We start from the raw sequence: 22,477 nt of genomic DNA, 5'->3' as shown, positions 1-22,477 counted from the left end.
ATGTTTCAAGAACTTCCATTGCATATCTGAAAATAAGTATATTTACTTATATATACTTATTTATTTCAGCTCTAGTCACAATCCCTAGAAAATGGGTGGCCTCAAATATCCTGAACAGTGAGGATAACATAGGTTTGACTTCTCCATACAATGGGGTGGTACTGTACAGGGTAGAGTCCATTCATTTGTTTCATACAGGGGCCTTCTGCCCCTTAGATGCAACCCCCAACACCTTTATGATTACTGTTTTTATTTTCAGTCTCACTGTGAAAATATAATTAGATCTTTTCTATCAAAAGGATAGCTTGACTTGAACTCAATTTTGAAAACCCCCCGCCATTGTGTAGCCTTGTGTGTGTTTATGCATTCTTTGTAAAGATGGCGTTTCTAAGAATTTTAAAGTGTCGACGCCTCCCCCAGCACCCACTTCAGCCAATGTCATAAAGATTGTGCAGCTAAGGCTCCCACCAATAGGAGCACAGCACAGGAGCCCTGCACTAAAAATAAAATACCCAGCCATTTCCCGCCATGTTGCTCTTTCCCACCTAAGTTTACTGGTGCCAGGCTCTCTTCTTGCAAAAAATTAAAATTGTCTTATTGAGTCATTTTTATAGATGTATCTTTTCTTACGCTGTCATAGAAATTTATTTCTAACATTGGTACATTGCTGAGGCTGGTCTTGAACCTGAAATCCTCCTGTCTCGGTCTCCCAAGTTCTGAGATTCCAGGCATGTACCACCAATGCCCGGCTGAGTTATATTTGATTCTGTTTTATCTATTCTCCTACAAATCAACTTAGCTTAAAAAGCTAGAAGTGGCCAAGAAGTGGAGTTCATGCTGTGTATTGAACCCAGAACAGAGTAAAGGGCATTCATCTTGTTATTTCACACTGTGATATCCATAGATTGATCAGTAACAACCATAATTCTTGGGCTAAATAAAAATGTGAAAGAACCGTTCCATCCAAATTCCCTTTGCAATGCTTCTAATTGACACGGTGGAAAAACTAGTAAATGGCAAATTCCACCACAAGTGGACCAGGCAGGATTTTCTCAGGCGGATAAGAAGCCCCCAGCCCCAGAGCTTCAGTCCAGCTCCCTGACAGTATACACAGAGAGAGACGGGGTCAAAGGAGGGCGCCTTTTAATGTGCACATTGAGAATCACACACTGATGAAGTCTTGGAGTTAGATATATTATAGAAAGCAGTTCAGGGGCCACAACACTGGGTATCAGGTGAAAAGAGAGGACATGGGTAATGCATGGGGAAAATAACTACATCCTGTTCTTCTCTGGAATGTAGGCTACTATTTTCAAATCAGACCCACTCTTAAAGGTTGGAGTTGAGGATCTGTTGATACAATCAGGGTTCTCCTCATGAAAAGCAGCACAACCCAGGATTAAGGGAAGAATAACTCTCCAGAAAAATAAGGCAACAAAGCTACCTTTCGGTGTTGTGCGGCTAATAGCCATACTAGAAAGTTAGGAGCAGTGTAGAATTCTTTGAGGCTGTGGAAGCAAGATAAGATGGTAGGAGACAGAAGGCTGAAAAAGTCGGTGCAGTCTTCTGATATCATGTGGTCAGCGGATATTCCAATTAAAGATGCAAAATCAGGGTCTGCACAGTTATCAAAATGACAGAATACTAGACTTTCATGAATAACATGCAATTCCAGGTGACAAGAGTCAACAAATGCATAGACTAGTCATGAAAGAATCCCAGAGTTACACTTCCCAGCCTAGTGAAGTCCACACAACCCAGGTGTTCATTTAAGATGGTAAAGAGACTTGATTATTATTTTATAAATGAGAATGAATCATGTTGACAGATGGGTAGGTAAGTTATAAATTTTTAATATGCAAATTTGTCCCACCGAGGTGGCACATACCTGTCATCCCCGTATACGGGAATTTGAGACAGGAGGATCACAGAAACAAGGCCAGATTCAGCAGCTTAGCAAAAAAATAAAAAATAAAAAAATAAAAAATAAAACAGGGCTGATGGTGTAGATCAGAGGTAGAATCCTCCTAGATTCAATTCCCAGTACAAAAATACAGAATGAAAGAAGAGGATGAAGAAGAGGAGTAGGAGGAGGAAGAACGGATAATGTCTAAATTTCAAATTCGGGTGGCTTTTTGTCTCAATTTTTAAAAATTGGAGGTAGGTTTATGTGATAAGCCCTCAGATTTCCTATTTCTCCTAGAACTTCTGTCATTCAAATCATTCAGGGAGTTCTTATCAGGTCTTATGAGAATGATGTAGCACTTGGGGGCAAAGATGCAGCCCAGCAGCCCCGCACTGGAGGCCAAGATGGAGAAGACCTCCACGGCCACCATGGCCTTCCCCTTGCTGCTGTGGTAGACAGGGAGGAAGGTGACCCAGACACTGCAGAACAGCAGCGTGCTGAAGGTCAAAAACTTGGCTTCATTGAAGGTGTCAGGCAGGTTCCTGGCCAGGAAAGCCACCGTGAAGCTCCCCAGGGCCAGGGAGCCCAGGTATCCCAGGACACAGTAGAAGGCGGTGACTGAGCCCTTGTTGCACACGATGATGATGTGGCCATGTTCAGAGTGTGCATCAGTGTCAATGAAGGGAGGCGAGGTTCCCAGCCAGATGGCACAGAGCATCACCTGGATCAGGGAGCAGATGGGGATGATGAAATTAGGAGCCCCTGACACCAGGAGCTGCCTCATCCTCCTCCCAGGAACAGTGGCCTTGAAGGCCAGAACCACCGTGACAGTTTTGGCCAAGACAGTGGAAACAGCCACAGTGAACACGACTCCAAAGGTAATCTGCTGGAGGATGCAGGTGGCCATGTTGGGGCGGCCAATGAAGAGCAAGGAGCAGAGGAAGCAGAAGGCGAGGGAGACGAGCAGGACGTAGCTGAGAGCGCGGTTGTTGGCCTTGACGATGGCAGACTCTCTGTGCTTCACAAAGAGTTCAAGAACCCCAGCTGTGAGCGCAGAGAAGCCCAGAGCAGCACAGGCCAGAGCCGTCCCCAAGGGGTCCTCATAAGCCAGGAAGGACACCACCTTGGGGAGGCAGCGGCTCCTCTCAGTGTTTGGGAACTTGTGCGGGGGACACCGGGTACACTGCTCTGCATCTGGAAGGGAAACATCAGCATTTCTTAGTTACTGATTAGTCCTCTTTGCCACATCTAAGTCACTGTTTTTTCTGCAATGTCACTATGAGGACAGGGTGCCCGCGATATTCAAGAGGTGCCCCTGAGCAGGCTGTGCCATCGCTGACCTGGAGAATGCTGAACCCACCCTTCCAGGGACACTGAGCGCTATCCTCCTGTCTCCACCTCCCAAGCACAGGGGTTACAAGCCTGTGCCACCACGCCCGGCTATCTAGCTGTCATTTCTTTCACAAGGGATTGACCCCAGGAGTATTTTACCTCTGAGCTACACCATCTGCCTGATTTTTTCATTATATCATTAAGGGTCTCTCTAGGTTATGGAGGATCTTGCTAAGTTGCCGAGGCTGGTTGAGGCTGCCCTTGAAACTGCAATTCCCATGTCTCAGCCTCCTGAGTACTGAGATGACAGGCATGAGTCATCATGTCCAGCTCATGCCTTTATATGTGAATCAGATCTTTTACTTATCATATAATGATATTGCGGAGGTCAGTGTCCATTGTAAAGAACGTGTATTCAAGTCCTTGGATGAAGTTTAAAATGATTCAATGCTCTAAAACCCTCCCATGACAATTTGTGCACACTTGCTCTGTGTGTATCTCCTGCTAATGAAGAGCCCAGTCTTCCTATTGGTTTCACACCTTCAAGACACTCACAGGTATCCTTGAGCATGGCTCATCTTCCATTCCATGGGTGGACTTTAGCCTGGCCCACTGTGAGGTCCCAGGAGTCTTTGGGGGCAGCGCTAGAGAGAGGCACACTGAACTGTACACCACATAGACTGACCCATAGACTGATCTGTGCTGGGTCACAGAGGACATAAGTGGGCAGACAGTGACCTCAGCAAGCATCTATAGACAGGATGGTGGACAGCAAACAGTGGCCTCTGTGGCCCAAGCCAATGTCTTTGGCTCCTATCACTGAGAAATGTGACAGAGAAGATTTCTGTAGGGTGGCTGTGAACTTTTACCTGTGTTATTGGAAATGTGTCCCTCTGGGCATAGAACACAGGTAAAACAGCAGACAGGTCTTCCTTCCTGGGGGATTCTCCTGAATCCTGGGCCACAGTTCTGGCTGCACACAGACTGAGGAGTCTGAGGGAAACGAGGCGATGGTTAGAGTGTGCTGTGTTATTATCTACTTTAACAGTAAGTCAGAATCTCTCTCCAAATAAGAAAGCACTTTGACCTTGAAGAGAAAGCCCTCTCTCCATAACAGCAAAGGTCACCATGAGATCCTACAGGGACACCTGATTCTGGGCTCCTATGCTGAGCTGCTGTCTCTCCTCAAGCTATCACCAAATCTCACCATGGCACAGGATCGCGGTGGGTTCAGACACCACTAGAAACACACCCAGTCTTCTCTCTCTTCTTATGTAACCTCATCACCCACCTCCTTTCTGTATGAAAATTTCTGTGGTTCTGTCAACTGGTATGCCTGAGAATATTTAAGAGTTGCATCTTTGAAGGGGATTGTGGACTCTCTCCTCTTTCCTCTCTCCTCTCTCCTCTCTCCTCTCTCCTCTCTCCTCTCTCCTCTCTCCTCTCTCCTCTCTCCTCTCTCCTCTCTCCTCTCTCCTCTCTCCTCTCTCCTCTCTCCTCTCTCCTCTCTCCTCTCTCCTCTCTCCTCTCTCCTCTCTCCTCTCTCCTCTCTCCTCTCTCCTCTCTCCTCTCTCTCTCTCTCTCTCTCTCTCTCTCTCTCTCTCTCTCTCTCTGCCCCACTCTCTCTCCCTCTTTCTCTCTCACACTCTCCCAATCTCTCTCTCTCTTTCTCTCTCCCTATTTCTCTATCTATCTCTACATCTATCTCTAAGTCAAATCTACAGAGGATCTCAGAGTGTGTGACACACCACTTAGTGCTGAGATAAAGGATTCACACTTGGCATCACCTCAGGATGCTTTTTACTTAACTACTTTTGCAGTAAGTGGAATTGAACCCAGAGTCTTGAGCATTCCAGGCAAGAGCTATACCCCTGAGCTGTACCCCAAGCCCTTCTAGACCCTATTTGTTTGTTTATTTATTTTTTATTTATCAGTTCATTTATTTATTGTGGTACTACTGATTGAACCCAGAGAAAGTCTACATCTGAGCTAGCCCTATTTTATTTTATGTTTGTGCTTACTTTTATTTTTGTGTTTGAAACAGTCTTGCTATGTTGATGAGGGTTTTACCACCTCTTCAGGCTGTCCTTGAAACTGCAATCTTCCTGTATCAGCATCCCAAGTTACTAGGATTCCACACACGTTTCATCACACCTGGCCCCGACTCTACTTATGTTCCTCTTTTTTTATTCAATAAGGAAACAGAATCATACCTGTGTGAAGCCAATAGGCCACTCTATGATCTCTTCATTGATGACCAAGCCTTGATGGAGTGGACTCTCAAATACATATTCCCCTACTTTAACCAACAGCCCAAGGCCAGCAGGGAAATTCACACCATTCTGGATATCATATGTGACCCCGTAGTTTCCTTTCTTTTCTAAGGATACGAGCTGCCCAGCATTGTTGGTAAATTGGAGTTTCTTCAGGAGTGGCTGGAGCTGGAGGAGAGGCATTGATGTGGCAATGAGGCATGCATACAAATGGAAGGTGGAAAGCCCTTAATTCCTAGGCTGTCCTTCTTCCTCTCCTCCCTAGGCTCAGGTCCTCCTGGGGAGAGGCTCAGGTCTGTTTGTTCTGAAGGTCACCTTGTCATGGGTTCTAGGGTGGGGAAGAGTTCTTGCAGGCACAGTGGTGGAGCCATGGAGTCCAGGGGTTCTAGGGTGGGCCATGAGGTTGGGATTGGAAGAGGTTCTGCCACAACCCTTACCAGCAAATTCTATTTGGAGCAGCTTGGAAGCCAATCTTTGTACTTAATAATGACACACAGAGGTGGCGCTATTCAGAGCCTGCATCCTGGGGAGGGCAGCCTGGTGTGTGCACGTCACACCTCACCAAAACAGAAAGAGTAAATATGTTCAATTAATTGTGCTTATCAGGTTTTTTTTTATCAATTAAGGTTTAAAGGAGGTAGAACATGGGACCCTTAGTGTCTGCTGTTGGACCTTCTTAGCGACCAGGCTATTGTCTTGTAACATGGAAGGGAACTATTGGTGTCCCCAACTTAAAAAAATAAAAAACAACTCTCGATTCTAAGGAGCTTTTGAATGGAGCGTGCTAATCTGTGGCTCTCTGGTGCCCAGGGCACTGTGTTGAGAAAAATCACAAGCCTCTCATTTGTTGCTTTTCTAAATAATTGGCCCCTCCACCTTTGCAATCCACCTGGACACAGAGACCTCCTTTTCTAAGCAGCAACTTCTCATAAGAACCAAATGGCACATTGAACATTATTATAGGAAAAATAGAAATTACATGGTAGATAAGACTTTCTGATATTGCTTTTTCATATTTGCCTTTGTCTACAGAGTAAACTTATTTAGATATTCCAGGAATCTGATTAGTGATGTTGACTATTGTTAATGAGTTGAAAAATGTATTTCATACATAGACATAGATTCAGAGCAGCCAGGATTAAAATCGATAAACATCCATCTCAAACCTGGAGGGCAGTGTGAGATGATAGGAACCATCCATGGTCTCCTACTTAGAAGTGGAGCCACAGGCTACATTACAGTGGTTTTTATAGGTCTTAGAAAAATAAAAAAAAAGTCTTAATTGGATGCAATGGCATATTCCTATCACCAAGTACTCGGGAGGCTGAGACGGGAGGATCACAGGTTCAAGGCCCACCTCAGCCTCTGAGTGAGGCTCTCAAAAACTTGAAATCAGGTTTCAAAATTAATATAAAAATTTAGACATTTAAAAACATTTAAAGTGCTGGGGGTGTCTCCACTTCCAAAATAATATGGAAGAGTAAGAAGGAGGGGAAGAAGGGAGCAGAGGAGAAGGTTTAAGAACAATTCATTTCCCAGAGTCCTATCTTATGTGTAATAGAGATAAAGAGTAATAGAGCCTAAATGGGTTGAGTCCACTCCATGGATGCAAAACACCCAGAATCAGACAGAGGCACTCAGTCCATGTCTCCCGGCATTTCATACGTTCCAAAAAAAGTGTAGATCAGAGAATTTTAATCACCCTCTCATTTACGAGTTGTGTTCACATATTTGAAAGCATTTCATCCTGCAATAGAAAATGTTTTCCTGGATCAGTTTTTTAATTAAATAGTTCAAAATGGAAGCTCCCAGGAACAGAATTCTCCCCACATGGATAACAGTTCCAACTACACCTAGAGCCAATGTGAAGGTGCCCATGTTTCTTGTTGCCTGGTCCTGCTGGTCTAGAGAAGAAAACACAGTCAGGGCACCTCTCACTATGGTGGCTGTGAGTGGCAGCAGGTGCTCAGCCCCTGCCTGCTCCTGGGGAAGCCTTACCTGCCATGGAGGGGGCCTGGGCTGCTCTGCATCCTCTGGAGATCCCCGTGCTATTCTCTCCACAAGCACCTCATGGAGGACGTGGGCCACGGCATACACAGCATTATAGAGGAAGTAGCTGGAGTCAGATAATGTCATGATGTCGTTATATTCTGCCTTAGTCTCTAAGGAGGTATTTGGTCCACACTCTCCAATTTTTCCACATAATGACCCAGCAGGTGAGCAGTTAAAATGGTGTGTCCAATATTTACTGATGAAAAAATCATCTGGGTACTGGGAAGGGTTGACTGTCTTGAGAAAGTTGTGGAAGCCAGGGATTTCCCGCTTGTGTTGTGAAAACGAGAAGCTTCCATGGAAGGAATGCAGTATTTGCATCATCTCTAATGCAGAGATGTCCCACTTATCTGCCATGATCCACACCTTCCCTGTGGTGAGAAAGAAATGTGCCATGAGGTCCACTATGATGAGACTCTCTGCTTCTCCATAGAGTATAAGCACGTTTGCAGGTGGAATGCTGAGCCTCCTCAGGGCAGAAAGGACACTTGGCGTATATGTTTTCTGAAGGATAGGGAGCCTTTCTGTTAAGGCCACACAGATATCTTTTTTCACTATTTCCACATTCAGATCCTGAAGGAACCGTTCTCCTTTCAAATCATCAGATATAAAGATCGCCACCCATGTCCAGACAAAATGCAGCAGCAATGAGACCATTGCATGGACCAGAGAGCTGTCCTCAGGGGCCATCTGGTAGAGTGATGGGAACTGGTCTTTGTCACTTAGCATGGGATCAAAAGGTCCATATGTGACCTGAGAAATCAAACAGAATATGATTCTGAGTTTATACGGCCCTGGGGTTGTCTGCCTGAAAAAGGAATTAGACAATTCTTTGCATTACAGGGCTATTCAGCCAGGCAAAGTTGCGCACATCAGTGACCTCTGTGGTTGGGATGCTCAGTCAGGAAGATTGCAAGTTGCAGACCAGCATCAGCATATTAGCAAGGCCTTGTTTCAAAGAAAAATAATGAGCCGGTTTGGTGGCACACATTTGTAATCACAATACCTGGGAGGCTGAGACAGGAGGATCACGGTTCTCAGACAGCCTCAACTCCTTAGGGAGGCCCTCTGCAACTCAGTGAGACCATGTTTCCAAATAAAGAATAAAAATAGAGCTGGGGGTGTAGTTTGAATGTAGAATGCTCCTGAGTTCAGTCTCCACTTCCAAAAAACATTAATTAACAAAAAATGCAGAGTCTCTGTCCTGGAGTAGAGACTGTGAGAGAGAGAGAGAGAGAGAGAGAGAGAGAGAGAGAGAGAGAGAGAGAGAGAGAGAGAAAATGAAACTGAATAAAATACTTTTGAGTGGAGGGGAAGACCTATAGACCTTACTCTGTTCGCTCATTGCTCATTGTGGGCACAGAGAACATATATGTCTGAATGTTCTTACCTTTAAAAAGTAAAGGGGATCAACACTGACATACAATCATAATCCCTGTACTCGGTTGACTGAGAAAAGAGGATCGCAGGTTCTCAGTCAGCCTCTGCAACTTAGTTAGGCTGTGATTAAAAATAAAAATAAAATAGGTCTTGGGGTGTAACTTAGAGGGAGAATGCCCCTGGTTTTGGTGCATATTACCAGAATTTAAAAAGGCGAAGAAATGGAATGGTGAGATTGACAACTGCTTTCACCTCCTGCCTGAGAAAAAGGAGGTATGGAGTGGGGTGCAGTGTTAAGGTAGCAAATTGTATTTTACTTTTGTGGAGCAGACCCAGCACCAGCAACCCATGCTGCTTGTACAAACTGATGATGGAATGTCTTGTCTTCTTACTACACTGACCTCCTGGTAGTCTGAACTTCATTTATGGACACAAGGACTGTGGTCATCTTAAGGATTACCTCCATTTACCCTCTCTGGTTTTCTAAAACTTACTTTTTCCTGAGCACAATGCTGCTAAACTGCAGATACCAGCTGCAGCCACACCCTCTCAGCATCTGTGCAGTTCATAGGCGATTCTCAACGTGAGAAATAAGCCCCGAGAGAAGGTGTGGTCGCTTGCAAAAAGTATTCTCCACTCTTAGATATTCTTTCATAACTACTATCCTTTTGGTAATGATTCTTTTAACTTTCCACATGAAATTGCTCCGGTGGAAAAAAGATTAGGACGGCGAAAGAAATTAAATCCATGTAAAATATTCCTTCCAGTAAACTTTCAGCCTTGCTCAAATGGTAATTAGATGAGCCTTGTTCAAATGGTAATTAGAGGCAGTGGCAACATTCCAGTCCACCTTTGACCTTGGCTTTTACGTAATAGTGATGCCTGGAGTTACAGGGACACCACCTGGTTAAAAATAGCTATGTCAAAACAAAGGACAAATAAAATAGATGTGTAAAGATGAAAGAAAGAAAGAAAATATGGTGAGAATAAGAAAGTATTTTGTATGAAGAAGAGCTTATCCTAAGATTGGCCCGAATGGGAAAGAGAGAATTAGGGTAATCAGAAAAGAAAAGAAAGTTGCAGAAGGTTAGTGATAGGAATATGGATTATTAAAAGAGGAAAAATGCTCAGCTGCTAGAGAAATATATCTGACAACTAAATCTAAAGACCTCATGTTATTTCTTGGTGTTTACCTGCTAAACTGTGTCATGAGTTTGTTTAAGTTTTCAGACAGCAGATAGTATTGCAGACAAAATCCAGCAGACATTCATCGAAATTCCCTAGATCATCATAAAGGAACATGGATTTTCCTTACGATAACTATATGAAAGCTGGAATCTCAGGCTTTGTCCCCCATTATAAAGGAGGACATTGGACTAAGCCCTAGGAATGAGCTCCGAAAGGGTTAAAGAAAACTCTTAAAAAACAAACTGGACTCTTCAAGTGATTTTGGGTGTGACTTTTAGCCAAATAGAAGCCTCTGAAGCTGCAAGGCCAAAGGGGGCTGGGCTCCTGAGCACAAGGCCCACCTGAGATAATGGGACTGATCTCAATCACAAAGACCTGGGATATCCCAGGCCTTACTTTTGTCTTGTTCAGGGTTGGTAATTTGCATGTGTATCTCTCTTTTGTACCTTGGGTGTTTTGCACTTCTTTTTACTAGAAACTCACTGGGAGAGGGGAATATATAAAAAATCTTGTGTCCAAAATAAAGTGTTCGATTGCACAAGAAGCATTGATCCATGTCAGGTTCTTTTTAAAGCGCCGATCATAGGATTATTTTCCTAGGAAAGAACCGCCACAGATAAGAATCTGTGGTAAAATCACTCTATCCTTCCCCACCTTTACTGAGACCCTCGACCGTGAGCAAACTCGCGCCCCATTGGACTAGCTGGCTTTCAGCACTAAACTACTGCCTGCGTTTTGCAGTGACACCATCCTGATTGTTAGAAGTGTTTCCAGAGCTTCCTGCAAATAAGCAGTGGCATGAGGGGGTCTGATTCCTCAGCTCTTTCATCACTCTGACCAAAGTACCTGATGACCACAGCTGAGATAGGAAAGGTCTACAGGGTTCACAGATTTAGAAGTTCTGGGGTAGCCATTCCTCTATCCATGTTCAGATGTCTCCAAGTCAGAGACTTTGATGACAAGACATGGCAGAGGAACAAAGCTCACAGCTCATGGCAGGGGAAAGCAGCCAGTGAGGCAGGGAGGGGGGCAGGGACAGACACAGTTCTCAAGACCACACCCCAGGACCCCTCATCCAGCCATATCCCACTTCTCCAGCTGGCTGGGTGCTCTAACAGTGAATTCCTAATCATATACTCTACGGGGAATGTCACTGGGTGGGCTCTCAAGAGATCTTCTTGGATGGATATGAGTAAGGCAGGCTGGGCAGAGGCTGTGGGTAAGCCCCAGGACGGGTGTCTCTGAGTCTCCGCTCCTCTCGGGATCCTTAGAGGCACAATGGAATTTATTGTTGCCACAAATGCCAGCCAAATGCCCAGGGGGTGCTCTCCCTACACCTGCCAGTCTCTGGTGGAGGCGTCTTAAGTTGTCATGTCCTGTATGGACAGTCTTTATCCTGTGGACATCTCCTAGGAGGCTCTCAGGTATGAGTCATTGGGAGTCAATCTTCCCAGTGAGTGGGAGACGAATATATTGTCGAGATTTTATTTATTTATTTATTTATTTATTTATTTATTTATTTGCATTGGTGATTGAGCTCAGGGCCATTCTACCTGTAGCCACGTTCCCAGCAATGCAGCATCTTTCATTTGGAAACAGGATCTCACCGAGTTGCCTAGGGTCTAATTATGTTTCTGACCCTGTCTCCAACCTGCGTTCCTGCTCCTTCAGCCTCCCAAACATTCAGATCACAGGTGAGCTCCTTGTCCAGCCTAGTTAGATGCTTAATCTCCAGAGCTCCTTCTTCATCTTTCTCCTTACACTGCTGATATTCTCAAGAGTTTGAGAATTCACTGAGACCCAATCACCTGAACCCTCATGAGTGATAGGCACTTAAACCCCACTTTTGTCTTGATCACACATTAGGGTCCAGCACTAGGGGAAATCTGCACATTTCTTTACAGAATTCTTGGCCAACTTACCTGAGGGGTTCTGTAGAGCTGCAACAGTGCTCCAATCTCAGCCGAAAATGTTGGTGAGGTCCCAGCGATGGCGGCAACAGGACTGTAATTTCTCTTGCACACGTAGTTGGGGAGAAACACGTCGCCTCCTGACAGCCACATCAGAGTGTTCTCAAGGGTCCTGCGTTCACTGGAGTAGACATTGTAAAGCTGAAACCCCAAGGTCAGGTTGGGGAGCAGGTGCGGGTCCCTGTTGATCTCCTCAATGGTGAAGTAAAAGGCCAACACGTGTTGGTATTTCTTCCAAAGCCACCTGGACAGAGGAGCAGCATCAGGGAGAAGGTGAGGTCAGGAGGTTCAGGGGCAAGTCCTGAGCCAGCATCAGCACCAGACAGGCTACACCCAGGAGGTAATGCAGAGGTGGCCCTGGCCTTGGAACCCTGTGTGAGTAAGCTTCCCAGGGCTCTACATGACCTTGAAATGACTCTTGGACATTTGAGAAGCCAATTTTGTCTGTAACACTGAGGTTTGTGAGACATTTGGAGTGGGTTGAGGTGGATTTGTGATGGAAACCTTTGCTATTAACTGGACTACTTTGCTGAAATTTCTGTAAATTCAAGGTGCATTGATGGGTACAACAGGAGGAAGAAGTTGTTAGGGAAATGAGTGAATGTGGCTCACACCCTTCTTCATAAACCCTCTAGTTTTAAGATGCTGAGGATTGAACCCAGGCAGAATCTAGGCTTTCTACTGCTGAGCCACACCCTCTCCACATAATAGTTCTTTCTTGAAAATAGGTCTCGGTAGAGTACCAAGAGTTACACTAAGTTTCTGAGACCTGCATTGAACCTGTGATTTTCCTGTCTCTGTCTCCCAAATGCTGAGATTTACAGCCATGAGCCAAGAGGCCAGCTCAGAAAAACCTGTCCTCCTTTTCCTCTTAGAGCAGAACCAAGCCACAAGCAGTGCTGGTTCTCCAGTGTTCAGGAATCCTTAGCCAGCCTCTGCCCTGCCTGCTGACCAAAGCCTAGGGAGCAGTTTCCCCTTTCTCAGGTTTCGCAGAGGGATTCTGAGCAGCTCGTGCTGTACTGAGCAGTTATAATCTAATCCACAGACACTTAAGAGAGACGGCCGGTCATCACGTTTTCGTCATACGCGAACACATGATTCAGGATCTCTAATTCATTTTTGTAGGTTTCAAATCTTCTCTTTGTGTTCCTGAACTTTCTCTCTCTGTAGAGAATGTCCCTTGATCCTTCCTCCTCTCCCCTCTGCCCCTTCTCTGCTATTTTTTTGTACCTAGATTTGCCAGAAGTAGTTCTTGCATTTAGAGCTACCTGTCAAAGGCTTATGTTTCTGAAATAATTCATTTAAGAAATCTTTTTTCGTGTGTGTGTGTGTGTGTGTGTGTGTGTGTGTGTGTGTGTGTGTTTCTGTGTGATTATTGAGATTAAAACCAGGGGCACTCTACCTCTGAGCTAAATCCAAACTCTTTTTTATTCTTTCTGTGGCACTGGAGATAGAGCCAGGCGGCTTTCTACCTATGAGCTACACACCAGCCCTTTTAGTTTCATTTTGTTTTTTAAAAAGAGAGCTTTTTAAGTTGCTGAGGCTGTTTTTTTACAAAAACAAATAGCATCAAGCTGGGTATGGAGGCACATACTTGAATTCCCAGCTTTTGGGAGGCTGAGACAGGAGGATTGCAGTTTACAGACAACCCTAGCTTCTTAGTGAGGCCCTCTGCAACTCAGTGAGACCCTGTTTCAAAATAAAGAATTAAAAATAAGGCTGGGGGTGTAGCTCAGTGGACAAATGCCCCTGGGTTCAACCCACAGTACTACAATAAATAAATAAATAAATAATACAAAGGACCTGGGATACAGCGCAATGCTAGTGTGCTTCTGGGTTTAGGAGTAGTGCGGGTTTGCAGCCAGCCTCAGATACTTAAGCACTCTGCACCTTAGTATGAGAAGAAGAAAATAGTTCTGGGGTGCAGCTCAGAGGTAGATTGCCCCTGAGTTCCATCCACCATACCACAAAAAAAATCATTAAATAAAATTTAAAAGGCTGGAAATGTTGCTCATAGACAGAATGCTCCTGGGTCCAGTGCCAAAAAGGAAGAGACTAAACACCCAGAAAATCACACAGCCATGGCCAAGCATAACACTTGATTTAGAGTGGAACATTCATAGCAGGTCCCCTACCCCCCCAATTTCATAAAAAAAGATTACCAGTTCATGGAGGACTCCTTTGTTGCATAGTAAAGGTGGAAAAAGAGCCCCAGCACCAGGTCTCCTTCTTTCTGTATATTCGGCCTCTGGTATTTCCAACACACCATGAGAGCATTTTTGTGGGAGGATGGGGACGTGTGCAAGGGCTGCAGGATCAGGAAGAAGAGAAACAGAGTTAAGGACATCTCAGGCTCCATCTTACATAGACAGTGCTGCTTTCAGGCTGAGCTATGCAGAGAAGGAGCAGGATCCAGGTGTCGTCTGTGCGGGCACAATGCGTCCCTTTGTTGCCGGATGTCCTGGACTCCTGCAAAGTGTGCAGACGGAAAGGGGGCACCAAGGGCGTCATGGAGCTGAGACCAGATCTGTGTTGTCTGTGGTCACAGCAGCTCCAGCGCCCTGTCATTTCATGGCTCTGCTGCCATCCCATTCTGGAGCTCGGGGACCCACTGCCCGGGGCTCTGCACCTGTCACCTCCATCCTGATGAGATCACTTTGGAAAAACATGTTTGTGTTTCGGCTTGTCCATGCCCACCATGATTTCATTATGGTCCAGTAAGGCTCAGGGGATCACAACAGCCCTGAGTTGCTGAGAACCCAAAAGTATAGACTTGGCAACAACCCACAGCCCTGAGGCAGAGGACAGGGCGAGCAGGAGTCTCTGGCATGATGCTCTTATCCTACCAAATTCTCGCTGAGGCTTTGAGTGCATACTCCAAGTGAGTGATCAGGGTGCCACAGGCCCTGGACTCAGGATTCAGAGTGGAAGGCAGGCGATTGTCTCAATAAAAACCTGTACAACAGTATGTGCATGACTAAAAATCTAAGGTCAAAAATATAAAAAAAATCATCTAAATAGAAAATACTGGGAATAGGGTTTTGAGCTCAGGGAAGTTTCAAAATCCCAACCTTTTTATTTTTATTTGGAAAGAACATCTCACTAAGTTGCTGAGATTGGCCTCAAACATGTGATCCTCTGGCCTCAGCCTCCCAAGTACTGCAATGATAGGTGTGCTGCACCATGCTTGGCTCTGTAAGTAATTTTTAGATAAGGGGAGAGTAGACATCAAACATAACACATAATTCAATATACAAAGGTATCCTGTGTCTGAATTGACAGGTGGCAAAAAAGACTTTAAGTACATTGTGTGCTTTAGAGATTTTCCTCTTTCCCCTCCTTTCTCCTCCTTTAGGTTGTCTTGTTTGCTCCTCTTTTCTCCCTAACTCTCACATATTAGGGAAAGCATCTGATTTCTTATTTTTTGTGCCTGACTAATCTCACTTAGCATAATGTCCTCCAGTTCCATCCATTTCCCTGAAAATGACGTAATTGAGTTTTTTTTGATGGCTGAGTAAAATTCCATTGTGTACATATCCCACAGTTTTGTAATCCATTCGTCTGTTGATGGACATCTTGGCTGGTTCCATAGTTTGGCTATGATGAATTGTGCAGCTATGAACATAGATACACATGCATTAGTTTGGTAGTTTGGTTTCTTTTCTTTTGGGTAGATACCCAACAGTGGTATTGCTGGATCAAATGTTAGATTTGTTTCCATTCTTCTGAGGATTCTCCATACTGTTTTCCAAAGTGGTTGCACTAATTTGCAATCCCACCAACAATGTCTTAGAGTTCCCACTTCTCCACATCCTCGCCAGCATCTGTTGTTGTTTGTGTTTTGAATGATGGCCATTCTAGTTGGAGTTAGGTGAAATCTCAGGGTAGTTTTGATTTGCATCTCTCTGATTGCCAGTGATGTTGAGCATTTTTTCATGCATTTATTGGCCATTTGAATTTCTTTTGTGAAGTGTCTATTTAGTTCATTTGCCCATTTTGTTATTGGATGCTTTGTTTTCTTAGTGTTGAGTTTCTTGAGTTCTCTGTATATTCTAGATATTAGTCCTCTATCAGTGGTGTAGGTGCAAAAATCTTCTCCCATTCTGTTGGCTCTCGATTGAGGTTCTTGATAGTTTCCTTTGCTGAACAGAAGCTCTTCAGTTTCATGCAATCCCATGTATTGATTTTCCTTTTAATTTGTTGTGCCTTTGGGGTCTTGTTGAGGAAATGTTTGTCTGTGCCTATGTGTTGTAGTGTTGGACCTATGCCCTCTTCAAGGAGCTTCAAAGTCTCTGGTTTAATTTCCAAGTCTTTGATCCATCGTGAGTTGACTTTTGTACAGGGTGAAAAAGTGGGATTAACATCCAATTTTCTGCATATGGTTAACCAGTTTTGCCAACACCATTTGTTGAAGAGGCTATCTTTTTTCCAGTGTATGATTTTGTCCCCTTTGTCAAAAAATCAATTGGCTGAAAGTGTGTGGACTTGTTTCTGGGTCTTCTATTCTGCTCCATTGGTCTATATATCTGTTCTTTTGCCAGTACCATGCTGTTTTTATTACAATGGCTTTGTAGTATAGTTTAAAGTCAGGTATTGTGATTCCTCCTGTGTGGTTTTTGTTGCTGAGAACTACCTTGGCTATTCTGGGCTTTTTGTTATTCCAGATAAATTTAAGGACTGATTTTTCTATGTCTGTGAGGAATGATCTTGGTAGTTTAATGGGCATTGCATTAAATCTGTAGATAACTTATGGGATGATGGCCATTTTAATGATATTTATTCTGCCAATCCATGAACATGGAAGATCTTTTCATCTTCTAAGATCTTCTATTTCTTTTTTCAGTGTTTTATAATTTTCTTTGTAGAGATCTTTTACCTCCTTGGTCAAGTTTATTCCTCGGTATTTTATTTTTTTGTGGGAGATCCTGAGTGGAAGTGTTTTCTGAATTTCTTTTTCAGTGGATTTATGGTTGGTGTACAGGAAAGCTTCTGATTTTTTAAGATTGATTTTGTATCCAGATACCTTGCTGAATTTGTTGATCAGTTCTATAAGCCTTTTGGTTGAGTTTGTTGGGTTTTCTAAATATAGTATCATGTCATCTGCAAATAGTGAAAGCTTAAGTTCTTCTTTTCCTATTTGTACTCCTTTGATTTCCTTTTCTTGCCTTATTGCTCTGGCTAGAGTCTCTAGTACTATATTGAAGAGAAGTGATGATAGTGGATATCCTTGTCTCGTTCCAGCTTTTAGGGGGAATTCTTGAAGTTTTTCCCCATTTAATATGATGTTGGCAGTGGGCTTATTGTAGATTGCCTTAATAATGTTGAGATATGTTCCTTCTATTCCAATTCTCTGCAGTGTTTTTATCATAAATGGATGTTGAATTTTGTCAAATGCTTTTTTAGCATCTATTGAGATGATCATGTGGTTTTTGTCTTTGATTCTGTTTATATGATGAATTACATGGATTGATTTTCATATATTGAACCAGCCTTGCATCCCTGGGATGAACCCTACCTGGTCATGGTGAATGATTTTCTTGATGTGGTTTTGAATGCGTGTTGCTAGTATTTTGTTTAATAGTTTTGCATCCAAGTTCATCAGAGATATAGGCCTGTAGTTTTCCTTCCTTGAATTGTCTTTATTCGGTTTGGGTATTAGTGTGATGTTGGCTTCATAGAATGTATTTGGGAGAGTCCCGGTTTTTTCTATTTCCCAAAATAGTTTGAGTAGTATTGGGATTAGCTCTTCTGTAAAGGTTTTATAGAATTCACTTGGGAAACCATCTGGTCCTGGGCTTTTCTTTGATGGTAAGCTCTTTATTGCTGTTTCAATCTCTTTGATTGTTATTGGTTGGTTTAAGTGTTCTATATCTTCTTGACTCAGTTTAGGAAGGTTTTATTTATCTAGGAAGTTGTTGATTTCCTCCAGATTTTCCATTTTGTTGGAGTATAGTTTTTCAAAGTAGTTTCTGATAATCCTCTGGATTTCTACGCTGTCAGTAGTAATGTCTCCTTTTTATCCCTTTTCTTCATAATTTGGGTTGATTCTCTCTTTTTTTTAGTTAGGTTGGCTAGTGGTTTATCAATCTTGTTAATTTTTTCAAAAAACCAGTTTTTGGTTTTGTTGATTTTCTGTATTTTTTTATTCTCTATTTTGTTAATTTCTGCTCTAATTTTAATAATTTCCCGTCTTCTGCTGGCTTTGGGGTTCAATTGTTCCTGCTTTTCAAGGGCTTTGAGGTGTGTCGTAAGGCTATTTATATGAAGATTTTCTGTTTTTCTTATGTGAGCACTCAGTGCTATATAAATTTTCCTCTTAATACTGCCTTCAAAGTGTCCCAGAGGTTTTGATATGTTGTTTCTTTAATTTCATTTGTTTCTAGAAATTTCTTGATTTCACCTCTTACATCTTCTATGACCCATTCTTCATTCAGAAGTGTGGTGTTCAGTCTCCACATGTTTATGTTGTTTCTCTGGGTCTTCTTATAGTTTATTTCTAGTTTCATTTCATTATGGTCTGAAATGACACAGGGAAGTATGTAACATTTTTAAAATTTGCTAGTGCTCATTTTGTGTCCCAGGATGTGATCTATTTTGGAGAAGGTTCCGTGAGCAGCTGAGAAAAATGTAAACTCCGCTGTAGTTGGGTGAAATATTCTATATGTGTCCAACAGGTCCATTTGGTTAATGGTGCTCTTTAGTTCTAAGACATCTTTACTGACCCTTTGTCTGGAAGATCGGTCTAGTATTGTGAGAGGTGTGTTGAAGTCTCCCAGTATTATTGTGTTTGGATTTATGTGTGACTTCATGTCACAAAGAGTTTGATTTGTGAAAGTAGATACCCCTATGTTTGGGGCATAGATGTTGATTACTGTTATTTCCTCGTACTGGACTATTCCTTTTACCAGTAAAATGTGACCTTCTTTGTCTCTTCTAATAAGTTTGGGTTTGAAGTCTAACTTGTCTGATATCATAGTTGCTACTCCTGCTTGTCTTCGAGTACCATTAGCATGGATTACCTTGCTCCAGCCCTTTACCTTGAGTTTGTTCCTATCTTTACTTGTAAGGTGTGTTTCTTGTAAGCAGCAGATGGATGGATTCTGCCTTTTAATCCATTTTGCCACTTTATGTCTTTTTATTGGGGAGTTGAGGCCATTTACATTCAGTGTGATTATAGAGAGATAATTTTTAATTCCCAACATGTTAAGATCTTATTTCTGTTTGAGATACTGTTTATTCTTCTTTGCTTAGTTGTCTGCTGGATGGGAATTCTTGTTTCTTTGGTTCTGGCGTGTATTACCCATTTCCTCTTTGTAGTTAATCTCCTTGAGTATTTTCTCTAGCGCTGGTTTTGAAGACATAAATTCCTTCAGTTGCTGTTTGTCATGGAAGCTTCTTATTTCCCCATCTAATTTGATGGATAGTTTTGCTGGGTAGAAAATCTTTGGCTGGAAGTTGTTTTCTTTCAGAGTTTGGAATATGTTACTTCATGCCCTTCTGGCTTTCATAACTTGGTTTGGGAAGTCTGGAGTGATTCTCATTGGTTTGCCTCTGTATGTCACGTGGCCTTTTGTTTTTGTTGCCTTTAAGATTCTCTGCTTGGCTTCCACATTAGTCATTTTGACAATTATGTGGTGTGGGGAACCTCTTCTCTGATCTTGTCTAAAGGGAGTTCTATAAGTTTCCTGGACCTGTGTATCGACCTCTTGCTCTATGTTTGGAAAATTTTCTGCTATTACTTCCTTGAAGAGATTGTTGATCCCTTTGTTTTCACCTTCTTTTCCCTCCTCTATTCCAATTATTCTTAGTTTAGCTCTCTTGAAATGGGCCCATATTTCTTCAATGTCAGATTCCTGCTGTCGGGTTTTTTTTTTTCTAAATTAGAAATTATGCATTCATTTTTGGAATGATCATCTTCTAGAAGCGAGATTCTATTCTCCATGTGGTCTAATCTGTTGTTTATACTTTGAATTGAAGCCTTTACTTCATTAATTGCATCCTTTATCTCTTTTTTACTCTCTCTAAATTCTTTTCGAAAGTCCTCTATTATTTCTAAAGTTATTTTCCTAATTTGATCTTCTAGAGATCTTTGGATTTCTGTGTTATCAGATTCTGGTGTTGTGGTGTTGTGGGCATTCACTGCTCCATTGTTATTTCTCTTTCCCATGATTTTGGAAGTTTGTGCCTTCTCTGGGTTCTTCCCTGAGTCACTACGAGTTTACTTAAGATGCTCTGGATCTCAAGTCTGTGGTATCTCAGTCACCACTACTCCTTTACTGGGTTGTACCACAAAGTCTCAGACCCAGGGAATCAATCGAGGCTGTTTAGACCGTGGGGGGTGCCAAGTTGGGTGTTCTCCAGTGGGGAGTTGTGACTATGGTATGATATCTCTGCCACTGCCACTCCCCCACTGGGCTGCACTGCTAAAATCTCTGACCCAGGGAGACTATCTGTGCAAGTCCCTGGGAGTACAGTACTGGGATTTCTCCCCTAGGGGCCTCAATTTGACTCACAGTTGTTGAGTGCGCTGATGGAGCTGTAGTGAACTCAGTGGATTCGCTGCTGTCGCCACTGGCAATATGGCACCACTGCCACGCCCTCGGCCGTGATGCAGCGTATTTCTTCTCTGGTTTTGAGCTCTGCTCTGAGTCCCTGACAGGTGTGCTGTGCCCGGCCCTTGGGAGCTTTAGATGTTCCCTGCACCAACAAAACTGCTGACTGCCGCCCGGCTGTTCAGCACCTGCTCACCTTGGCTCGCTGTCCACCCCTCCTCTCTGGAGCCTGGTGTCTGGTTGAGTGCGTTGGTCTTCAGCCGTCCAGTGAACTCGCCGTTTCTGCTGGCAGTAAGACGCAGCTCTCACGTCCTCAGCTGTGAGGTTGGTGTAGTTCTTCTCTGGTTTTGAGCTCTGCTGAGTTCCTGCGGGGTGTGCTGATCCCGGCCCTTGGGAACTTTACACGCTCCTTGCACCGGAGAAACTACTGACTGCCGTCCGGCTGTTCAGCAACAGCTCGGTTCGCTGTCCACCCCTCCTTTCAGGCGCCTGGTGGCTGGTTGAGTGGATTGGTCTAGGGCCATCTGGTGAACTCGCCGCTGCCGCCAGCAGTAAGACGCTGCTTCTGCATCCTAGGCCACGAGGCCAGAGTATCTCCTCTCTGGATTTGAGCTCTGTTTTGAGTCTCCCTCCTCTCTGGAGCCTGGTGCTGCTAGGGGAGATGTAGGCCGCGCCGCTCTGGCCGTTCTGCGCCGCGGCTCTGGCTGCTCCGCACTGCGGGTCTGGCTACTCTGGCCGCTCCGGCCGTTCCGCGAAACGGCTCTGGCTGCTCCGACTGTTCTGGCCGCTCCGCTCCTGCTGCTCTGGCCACTCCGCTCGGCTGCTCTGATCGCTCTGCTCTGGCTGCTCCACTCCGCGCCTCTGGCCACTCCATGCCGATGCTCTGGCCAATCCGCCCTGAATAATCTTGATGGAATCAGTAGCCATCCCAGAAAATGTCTGCAGTTGGGCGTGGTGGCGCACACCTGTCATCTCAGTACCTGGGAGGCTGAGACCAGAGCATTACAGGTTCCAGCATCAGCCACTTAGCCAAGCTCTCAGCAACTTACTGAGACCTGTAACAAGCCACGACTAAGAAAACTCAGTGCTTTACCCCATATTCATCTAGTGCTGACGTCTCTCTTTTTCCCAACAACTCTTGATGGAAAACCTTGTATACATAGTTTTCCTATTTTTATTTTTTAAGAGTATCAATAACCAAAAAATTCATATATTTATGGTATGTGAGATATTTTGAGACAACTATATTTTGCGAAATTTCTGGAAACCTTGCATACCTTTCTCTTTCTATAGTGAGAACACTTAGATCTGCTCTCTGGATAATTTTCAATAACATAATAGGTTGCTTTTTAATTTGAATGGTTTTATTAGGGCATTTTATGCTGTATGATTGCAATTATCAGAACAGTGTGGTTCACTTTATTGCAGCATACATGCTGTGGGTGTATTTGTTTTGTTTGGGGCTTTTGTGGGATTGTTTTTCTTGATACTGGGTATTCTACGTGAGTTACATTCACAACCTTTTTTACATTTTATTTTGAAATGGAGTGTTGGTAAGTTGCTGAAGACCTTGCTTAGATGCCAAGGCTATCCTCAAACTTGTGATCCTCCAATCTCAGCCTCGCAAGAACCCAGATAACAGACAAGAGCCACGGTACCTAAGTTGGTAGATTGTTTTTAAATGTAGTGACTGGGATGTACAACCCATCTCTTGAACTCATTCTTGCTTATCTACCTGAACTTTTGGAAAAAAGTTTTAACTGAAAATTTCTTATCTTTGATCAACATGCTTCCTCCCCCAACCAAATATTAAGTTCCTCAAGA

General features: G+C 43.6%; 1 protein-coding gene across 1 annotated transcript in view; it reads right to left on the bottom strand.

Annotated features, from left to right (window-relative positions):
• Window positions 1-2,147: 2,147 nt before the first annotated feature.
• LOC308276740 (uncharacterized protein) overlaps window positions 2,148-22,477 on the bottom strand; it is a gene marked incomplete at both ends in the record, with an annotated part of 43,164 nt that continues 22,834 nt past the window's right edge. The window contains 7 exons of the mRNA XM_080715580.1: window positions 2,148-3,100; window positions 4,108-4,231; window positions 5,452-5,679; window positions 7,510-8,316; window positions 12,054-12,345; window positions 14,264-14,409; window positions 14,466-14,744. Coding sequence (XP_080571706.1) covers window positions 2,148-3,100; window positions 4,108-4,231; window positions 5,452-5,679; window positions 7,510-8,316; window positions 12,054-12,345; window positions 14,264-14,409; window positions 14,466-14,744 — 2,829 coding nt within the window. The remainder of the gene's footprint in view (window positions 3,101-4,107; window positions 4,232-5,451; window positions 5,680-7,509; window positions 8,317-12,053; window positions 12,346-14,263; window positions 14,410-14,465; window positions 14,745-22,477) is intronic.

Source organism: Muscardinus avellanarius, assembly GCF_963383645.1.
Source record: "Muscardinus avellanarius genome assembly, chromosome: 18".
NCBI classification, from domain to species: domain Eukaryota; kingdom Metazoa; phylum Chordata; class Mammalia; order Rodentia; family Gliridae; genus Muscardinus; species Muscardinus avellanarius.
The sequence above is the reverse complement of the archived record's forward strand: the minus strand, read 5'-3'. Positions and strand labels throughout refer to the sequence as shown.